Raw genomic sequence first — 9,882 nt, forward strand, 5'->3', positions numbered from 1 at the left:
AAGGCATCCAGGCCCCTTTTAAACTGAATTAACCATGACAACTTTCTTTGGCAGAGTGTTCCATAGTTTCATTGCTCTTACCATAATGAAACCCCTTCTAAGTTGGTGTAGCTGCCCCCTTGTTATAGTTAAAGTCCTGGGTATGAATAGATCATTAGACAGATCTCTATTTTTACCTTTGACAGTATTTATACAAAGTTATTAGGTCAGCCTTGAACCATCTTTTTTTCTAAACTAAATAACCACAATTTTGATAATTTTTCTGGGTACTGTAGTCCACCAATTTAATTTATTACACTGATTTCCTACCTTTGATCTCACTCTTTATTTCTATTTTTTTGTACTTTCACTCTCTAGACCATGAAAATAGCATTCCCAAAAGATGTCCAAATTGCAAGTTTGGCAGTGAAATACTTTAGTATTAGAACCCTTTAACTGTCTTGTGTCACGCTCGCGGGAAATGTGGACCAACTGGGCTACTCTGCATAACTAAGTAGCTGCTGGCCACTGGTCACTGGTACCTTTATGGCTGGTTTGTGCTGGATTAACGCAAGCTGGTTTGTGCTGGATTATCGGAAACTGGTTTGTGCTGGATTATCAGAAACTGGTTTGTGCTGGATTATCAGAAGCTGGTTTGTGCTCGATCATCAGAAGCTGGTTTGTGCTGGATTATCAGAAGCTGGCTTGAGCCGGACTCTCAGAATCTGAACTGGTCACGGACACTGGAGTTGTCACGGATACTGGAGACATCACGGACACTGGAGACGTCACGGACACTGGGAACAGATTCAGGAGTTGTCACGGACACAGGAGTCGATACAGATACTGAGATGTCACAGATACAGGTTACATTATGTCCGGGTGCGGGGGGTGATTTTTGGAGCGCGCTGCATCTGAGGCGTTGAAAAGTGGGGGGTGGCCCCCTCCAACAGCTCATCGACCTCCCTGGGGGGTGATGACAGTTGTTATGGCAGTCCCAGGGCTGCCTTCACTCTGCCTCTGTAAAAACTATGATATACTGCAATAACGATCGCTGGTTCAAGTCCCCTAAGGGGGCTAATAAAGTTTGTAAAAAAAAAGTGGAAAAAGAGTTTAGTAGTAAATAAAAAAAAAAAAATATTAAAAGTAAAAAAAAAAAAAAACCTTTGCCCATTTCCCCCCTAAAGTAATGTAAAAAAGTAAACAAAAGTCATATTGCTGCATTATTTAATGTGCACGGTGAACGCCGTAAAAAATAAAAATGACTAATGCCAAAATCTCAGTTTTTTGGTCAGCTTAGCTCTAAAAAAAACAAGCTGAATAAACAGTGATCAAAAGGATCAAAAACTACAGCTCGTCCTGGAAAAAATAAGCCCTCAAACCAGTCTATTGACGGAAAAATAAAAAGGTTATGGATCTTGGAATGCGGGGAGTGAAGAACGAAAATCAAAAATCAAAAAATGGCTTAGTCCCGAAGAGATTAAGAACAAGCACCGGCACGCGCGCCCTACGGGCACAGTCTGGGGTAGGAGGAGGCAGAGAGCGGAGCGTACTGGCGTCCCTGGGAAGGGAGATGCTGGCGGAGTTTCAATGCTGGCGGTCATAGACTACGGGCATTACATCTTGTATTATACTGAAAGGGTTTTTACCTGCTTTCACATATAGGTTGCCTATATACACACAAGACAGCACTCAGACAATTGTTCCTTTGGGTATCAGCCATCTCCCCTGACCTCTCCAAATATATTAATCTAATTTGTATGGGCAACATTAATTGTTAACACCCAAAGCAAACACACAAAAACAAATCAAACCAAGGTGTTAAAATATACAAATCATTTTATTATTCAAATAATTTCATTTACAAAAAAGAAACATACAAAACATCAAACACCAGAATAAGTTACTATAAATATTTCACAAATAACACAACAAACTTAAAAAAAAAAAAGCTCCATATAAAAGATATAAAATTTGTACTCTGCCATAGTTCTACAATTACACAGAAAGACGTGAGAGTCTTAGCTCTGCATCCTCTGCTGTGTAATTTTGGAGCCTGAAATACAGTGACCAGCACTGGAGAAGCCATCTAGCCCGGTAGACGTTTACCATGAGGCCACTGTCCCTGCATCAAGATCAACATATTTATCAGTGCAATATTTATAAACATAAATTAAACATAATAAAGTCTTCCTTATAAAAATATTAAATTAACTGTTTCCAACTTAAATAAATATGATATTTAAATATATTTAATGAAAGGTGATTGCATTTAAAAGACTGACAACAGGGTGACATTAGATGGGGCACCTAAGAGAGGTAAATCTTTGTAAGGACATTCAGAATTGCAGGAAGAAGATTGAATATATATAGAACATATATATGATCTGGAACATTGTTAAAATCGACAATGGAAATTCAAGTAACGTTTACATAATCCATTATTTTGACATTTCTGTGTCCTTACTTGAAGCACAATAATAAAAAAAAAGTTTACAGTGCTGGGGTCCCATGATAAATAAAAAAACAGCATATCAGCATATTGCCTAAGACATACCAAAGTCCAGAGCAGCACAAGATTCAAGTAATGTATCAGCATTAGGATACAAAATATTAATTATTCCTAATAGAAATAAAGAAAAACACCCATGTTTTATTATCTATCCTTGAAATAATAGTCATTGCGTAAGCCGCATGACCAAAATGCCTTATGGGCATAACCATTCATGCTTATTCCACCAACTTATGGCTGGTAATTCAACGGACAATACAATTCATAAATGTAGCTGGATAACAGCCATAACTGTGTCACAATGTATTCTAGTGATAGATGTGGATATGTCCTACTGAAGTATCACTATAACAGACCATGTGGAATTTGTCCATGGCTTTATTGGAAAATAGTAGCCTATGAGTTTGGACTTTGGCAATAATCTACCTCTATCTGACACAAGGCCAAGCTTGGAGGTAACATAAAGGTTCCTGTCTTGTTATTTCTAAAGATACATTCAATAATGTCTTTATCATGTAACAATAAATAATCTGAAAAGCAAACAATAAATATAAAAAAACTCAGTATGTAATGTGAACTGTCACATATACAACGTGTAAAAGGAAACAAAAACGCTTTGTACATTAAATCTACAGACACTTATTTGGCCACTTGCATTTCAGTTACAATACATGTTGTAACAATGCTTAGCAATCGTCAGTGCTGATGGTTGGGCTTCCTAACCCTTACAGTTCTGATGAGCGTTCTTTCAGTAGTACGGCCGGGTTTACTTCCTCCAGTGCAGAGTTTGAACTTGCATTAATAGTGGTTGACTCACTGGGATTGCTTTTTAAAACATGAAATGAGACAAACGGACAGTCTTTAACATTTTGGCAGATGAGCTTTTGTAAAGAAGCGGTGTTCACAATGTTAAAGCCAACCTTTCCCCCAAAAGTACTAGGTTTCCAGTATTCAGGAGAACAAACTGGATTACCCATGAGACCTTTCAAGGAAAATGGAGCACCAATTTCCACCATGGTCTCTCCAAATATGGCATCTTGACGTGGCTTTTCCACTAAGAGTCCTGGGTAGAACTCCATAGCATCAATGTCTCCATAGAGTTTTTCAAGTTCGGCAGACATTTCTTTTTCTCCTAGAATTAAAATAAATTGTTAGCTCAGAGTTTGACCAAAGTTTATTACAAGTCATAATTGTATTTCATTAAGTTGAAGCTCCTCATTTCAGATACTTTGGTATACAATTTTAAAATGTTTGCCTGACTGTTTTTAAGGTGTCTTTTCCCAGCACTGAAAACCACCTGAAGTATAATGTTGTTCCCTGAAGCGGTCTTACATTATTTAAGCAGCCTTGTAAATCTGGTTTCTCATGAAGTCAACAGTTCCAACATGCCACACATTCAATTCAACAAGATGGCAAGTGCAACAAGACACCTCATACAATGGAATTGCTTGTTGCACAACATAGCCTATATAATTAACTCTTTCTTATTCAAAAACAAGAATATCTTCGTAATTAAGGGTACATAAAAGTTCAAAGATATACAAGTGTTCTAAAAAAAACCTTGTATCAATGTTAAATAACCATAAAACTACCTGTAGATGGATTTACTGATGACCCAACATCAGGAAAACACTTGATGTATACTATAATATCCAGCATGATGCAAGATAGTGCTGTTAGCTTTTAATTAATTTCCTTTGGTTGAAGGCCTAGAGTTCTTTAGTGCATATGAATTCTTAATGGAGTCATCGGATTGGTAAACACAAGGTTAATCTGTGAGGAAGCCGTACTTTGTAATCTATTGTGCGTGTCTGTGAGTTCAGCATTATTGTTTTCACTACACGCTGTCACTTCTTAACAATGATGTTTGGTAAGAACTAGGACTCCCCGTGACTTATGAAATTAAACAAAAGCCTTTCGATTAACCCTACCCCCTGAGCAGCTCCCTTCAGTAACATAGAGAAGACGTTGTGAAATCTTACCAGTCAGCTCCTCAAAAGACTTGAAAGGTTTCAGCATAAAACGCTTCCTGTATTCATTGAGGGACTGGTATCTAATTTCTCTGCTCTGCTCTATGGAAGCCATGGCCACTCGAAACACAGCTGCAGGGAAGTTTCTACCACCAGCCACCTATTTAATGGAATAGAGAAATCAAATAGATTAGGGTCAATGACAGTTAGTGGCTGTGTGTGTATATATATATATATATATATATATATATATATATATATATATATAGCCATATATGTAGTTTAAGATAGAATAAGATAATGTTTCTTACCCTTCCAGCAGTTTGCTTGGTAAAAGATTCAACCATCTGTGATATTCCATGTTCAAGCATGACGGAATTATTATATAGAAATTGTTGATAGTTGTACTCCCTGTCATTTATCTGGAAAGTGTCTGGCAGAAGAGGATGCCAGTGGTACAGGGTGTTGAACTCAGCTGCAATTCGGTTCTGATATTGGAATCTCTGGTTGAACAGCAGCTCTGGGTCAAACTTCAGTTTAAAGTGATATCCACTTAGGTGCTGCACATAATCTTCTATTACAATCTTGATGGTCTCACCTTTAATAAGAAAATAACATAGATACATTATACTCCAAAGTGTACAAATGAATAATGCAATTCTGTAAAATTTGGACTTTTTTTTTAACTTTTTGGTAACAGGGATGGTATCTAAAAAATGAGTATTATAATATTCACTATCCTTTAAAAGGTTATGTGCAGTGTGGTACGGATGTAGCCATCTTTATCTTGACTCTGATAACTTGCTGCAGCGTGATATCACACAAAAAACCCCATTGAAAAGTCGTTGTCAAGATAAAGGATCTTGCCACTGTGTATTTAATGGGTTAAAACTCAAGATAAAGATGGCTACATCTGTTTGATGTGATCATGGGGAGATGGACATTTAGACTTTCTTGCTGGGACCCTCCATATTGTTAGAGATTATGCCACAATACTTGTGACAACTTGAAAGTAATTTTCTAAAACATTTTTTAATGGAACTTCTTAAAGAATGGCCTTTATTTCAAGAAATTAAACCAAAATTCTATCATCTTTACATTAACGCTAGTTACGACAAGAGTGAAAAAAATCAATCAATTTGCCACCATGCCACCTTGGTCAGGCAACTGCATCTTTTCTAATCATAGTTATGAGTGGGACTCATAAATGGTCATTTCCCTGATGCATTACCCAACACACGTTGTAACCTGATTATCAATTTGTGGACATTATATTATTGAAAAGACCTAATGATATTAATTCCACACATAACAGTCTCTTCTGTACTCACCAATCAAAATAAGTCTTGCAGTTTGGAATAAACGTTCATCGTCCCATTCAGGATGCTCCTGCACAAGAACATCACAGACTCGATTGTGTTCTCTTAGCCAAATTGTAGCATACATCATCAGACCTGGAACAAGACCAAACACTTCCTGCCCAACGGCAAGTTTAAGATGCTCTGGCACATGTGGTGGATACATCATGTCAACCGCCGTTTCATTCACTGTTGGAGGATACATCTCGCCATCAATAATCTATAATAAAAATATAAATATATGATGAATTTATATATATATATATACAGTCGTGGACAAAATTGTTGGTACCCTTCCGTTAAAGAAAGAAAACTCCACAATGGTCACCGAAATATTACCTGGTATTTTAACTTTCCATCCTTCTTGAGACGTAGCTTGTGCTGTCTGTCTAAAGTTTCTCCATAGACATGGCATAAATCAACCTGTAGAATTTACAATTATATTTAGAATCAGTTTACTGTCATATTTAGAGGTTACAAATAATGTTATTAAAACACAAGCAAATGAAGTACGAGCCAATATTCTCTTACCCCATGCCCTAGAGCTTTCGTAAAGGCAGCTCCTCTCTTGACGTCAGTTTTAAAGAACTGATGTGTAAAATGTTGTGCAAAGAATGCAAACATTACATTAGTTCCTTGTGGGTCAGGTATAAACTGTCTTCTCAGTAGCAACTTTTCTACAACCACCTTGACACTTGGGAGTTCTTTCCTTCCTGTAATGTAAGCGATAGGAATGGGGAGTTAAGAAACCGTCAATAAATAAACAGAACTCCTGCCTCAGAAATGGTTATGCTGGCTGTGAGCGTGTGAGCGTGGTAATCCTATATACATTGAAACAGAATCACTTAAGAAAAGTAACATACAAAAAAAAAAAAGGGATAATTGTAAAATTCGGTGCATGACTAGTATATACGTCAGCCATATTCATGTCTCCAATAGATCCCCTGCATGACAATTAGTTCTATATCAAATGTAGATATCGAGTTGCTGTATTTGTGTGTCATTACAAATCCCCACTGGTTTATTGTTACAAAGTGATGTCATATAGTAAGCAGTCTCACAAATGGTAATTTGATGGTGTTTAAAAGCTATGTAAACCTTCGAAAGCAATTTTTTTAAAACATTTAATAAAATGTCTATCAGTGTGTTTTGTGCAACTTTATAATTAGTTTTTATTAAAAATTATTTTTACTTTTTGAGGTACAGCTGCTCTGTATTCTGCATACAGAGCAGTTGTATCTTACTCTGAATCCTGTATCCGTCAGTTCCGCGGGACTGTTTGTTTGTGTCAGCAGGTCTTGCGTGTCTCTGACTCGCATGATCCTCCTTTTATCCATCACTTCTAAGTTCATAATTTAGATGTGATGGATAACAGGCGGATCCTGCGTGTCAGAGACATGCAGGACCCGCTGACACTGAACCCGTCAGTGCTGCTGACCTGACGGATTCAGGTCTTAGTGCATGATACATCTGCACTGTATACAGGATACAAAGCCGCTGTATCTCAATAAGTAAAAATATTTTTTTATAAAAACTAATTATAAAGTTGCACACTGATGGACATTATTATTAAAAAAAAAAAACATTCGAAGGTTTACATAGCCTTTAATCTTTGCTGAATCAATTAATACTTACAGACTCGATACTTAAGACATTTTATGACAGCAGACAGATTGGTATAAGTGGGCTGACACCTAAATATTCTAGGCAGATTATATACCTTTAACTCCCATTGGTGTTGGGCAGTCTTTTCCCACTGGTGGCAGTGATCGAGTATAGTATGAAACGTTGGAATATGCTTCCCAGTTTTTGTAGTCATAGTGGCTGTTGTAGGTAGGCGGGCTATCAATCAAATGAGACCTTGCTGTAAAAGGAAGTGAAAAAATAATCATCATGTAAGAAAACATTCATGGGCAATATATTGGTTATTATGGTTATTATATTACTTTGACCAAGACTTTAGGTAATTGTAAGTGGAACAACTTTTATCAACTCTGATTACTTATTATTATACACCTGGGGCTTGTAACCACAATCCCTCTATTAACCTGTACATTTGGCTCAGATGACCATACATGTCAGAGGGAGGAGCGGTGGCTCACTGATGGATATTTCTGATACTGCTCATTCTTTGGAATAGGTGAACAAGCAGAGGTGTTTGCCGGTGGCACATATACAAGATTGTTGTCAAATCTGACTTTAAATGATAAAACACCTAATGTGTGAGGGCAGCTTTATAGATTTAGCTATCATAACCATAATCACAATATGTTTCCAGCCTCAACCTTATAGTATTTCATATAAAAAAAATTTATGTCATATAGATTAATAACTGTAAATATATTTCAGCAGTGACGTTCATCATTTCTGAAGCATGACATGACACCGTTATCTTGGGCATTATAATAACTAAACATCTGACACTATATATTCATATACAGCTTATCAATGTAGTGGAGAGAAATACCACAGTCTCCTCCCATCTACTTTACAACTGAATTCAGGTACAAATGACATTGTTATCTCAAGGTGTATCTATATAGAGTACAATGGAATTTCCTGTGAAACTAGTACTGGAATTTGACTATTAGGCCTGATTCACACAAACGTGCAGTTTCAACGGCCGTCCCACGGACCTATGTAATTCAATGTGGCCGTTCACACAGCCGTTGTTTCAACGGACCGTGTGAAGGGTCTGTGGGAATATAGGACATGTCCTGTCTTTTCACGCATCACGCATCCCTCCATAGACTCAACTATGGGGGATGTGTGACATCACATCCCGCAGCGCTGAGCACGGATGCACCTCAGACGTGAAAAACTGCAGTTTTTCACGTCCGAGATGCGCAGCGCTCGTGTGAATCAGGCCTTAGCCTAAGAACTGTAGAACATGGACAATGGATGTACTCACATGTTAACACATACTGCATAATCCGATCTCGCAGGAATGAAATATTATTGATTATATTCCAGATGCCTTTGAAGTGCGTTAAGATGTAGTGGACAGTGTTGGGTGAGGGCTTTAAGGTGACTCTCAGCCATGTTAGAAGTTCAGCTGCAGAAAGGGAGAAGAATAGAGATTACATTCTACATTACACAATGACACAGTGAAAAAAAGGAAGAGTTGTGGAGCTACTTACGTGTCGTGCAGTTTTCACCATTATATCCTGTCCTTGTGCAATCACATTCATATTGATCTTGGCCAATAGTCATGCACACACCTTGGTTCTGACATGGGTTAGAGCAGCAAGGGTTGGCTGGAAAATCAAAGAAAAATATTAATAAAACATTATAATTCAATCTAAAATTATACGAGACTTAAAGCTGCTGAGCACACTAGGAGTTATTTCATGACTATACTGAATTCCATTTACAAAAAAAAAAAAAAAAAGCGTCTTACATACAGAACATTCAGCTGGTTTTGTCATTTGAACTCTTTGGGGCATGTATTTACACTGACAAATGAGTTAACAGCCATGTGGAAAACCACAGATAGACACATAGACTATCATAGGGATATGTGCCAGATAATAAACTCAGCTCTACTAGATCAGGCTAGCTCAGCTGTGCTACATCAGTATATTAAAGACTTACATGGACTGGCTGTCTCTTCTACTTATAATATAACCATCATTTCTGAAATAGAAGAGCTATAGGGAGATCGGCTATACTATACTATATTGAAATTATTATTTGGTTGTAGTGTACTTTGATCTACAGAAGATGATATCAATAATAGTAATATTTATAAAATAAAAATGATCAATTACTGGTGTTAAACTTTAGGGGGGTAAAAAACGAATATATTATAGCATATATTTTAAGCCAGGTCAGCGATTGTTTCATTAATATTCACATTATTACATGTTATAACTCACAAAATAAGTTCACCTTAACAAATATAACGATCTTTAGAATAATATGTGTACATTTACCTGCAAAAGGAGAAATGAGGAGGGAACTCAAGATAAGTCTGAGTATAATCATTCCAGCAGTGGATATAGCAGGAAAGTGTAGATATTCCGGTATTCTTGTCTGCTGCTCTCTGAAAGTACTTTCTGAC

General features: G+C 37.1%; 1 protein-coding gene across 1 annotated transcript; it reads right to left on the bottom strand.

The window, feature by feature from the left end:
* Positions 1 to 1,878: 1,878 nt before the first annotated feature.
* On the bottom strand, positions 1,879 to 9,071 carry PTGS2 (prostaglandin-endoperoxide synthase 2). Its single transcript, XM_075832257.1, has 9 exons — positions 8,960 to 9,071; positions 8,731 to 8,874; positions 7,540 to 7,683; positions 6,351 to 6,532; positions 6,159 to 6,242; positions 5,793 to 6,039; positions 4,773 to 5,059; positions 4,474 to 4,621; positions 1,879 to 3,623 (listed from the first exon to the last, which is right to left on the bottom strand). The coding sequence occupies exons 1-9, from the start codon at positions 9,030 to 9,032 to the stop codon at positions 3,217 to 3,219; spliced, it is 1,716 nt and encodes a 571-aa protein (XP_075688372.1). The 5' UTR covers positions 9,033 to 9,071; the 3' UTR covers positions 1,879 to 3,216.
* Between the last annotated feature and the right edge of the window lie 811 nt (positions 9,072 to 9,882).

The sequence above is a fragment of the Rhinoderma darwinii genome, chromosome 7 (genome assembly GCF_050947455.1).
Source record: "Rhinoderma darwinii isolate aRhiDar2 chromosome 7, aRhiDar2.hap1, whole genome shotgun sequence".
NCBI lineage: Eukaryota > Metazoa > Chordata > Amphibia > Anura > Rhinodermatidae > Rhinoderma > Rhinoderma darwinii.

What these genes read in the sequence shown, in the direction of transcription:
- PTGS2 (XM_075832257.1), bottom strand. Translation starts at nt 9,032, where the DNA reads ATGACTATTGGCCAAGATCAATATGAATGTGATTGCACAAGGACAGGA. An exon ending in TATGCAGTATGTGTTAACAT is followed by an intron (nt 7,684 to 8,730) that starts GTGAGTACATCC and finishes TTCCTTTTACAG; the next exon opens with CAAGGTCTCATTTGATTGAT. An exon ending in ATGGAAAGTTAAAATACCAG is followed by an intron (nt 6,040 to 6,158) that starts GTAATATTTCGG and finishes TTTTTATTATAG; the next exon opens with ATTATTGATGGCGAGATGTA.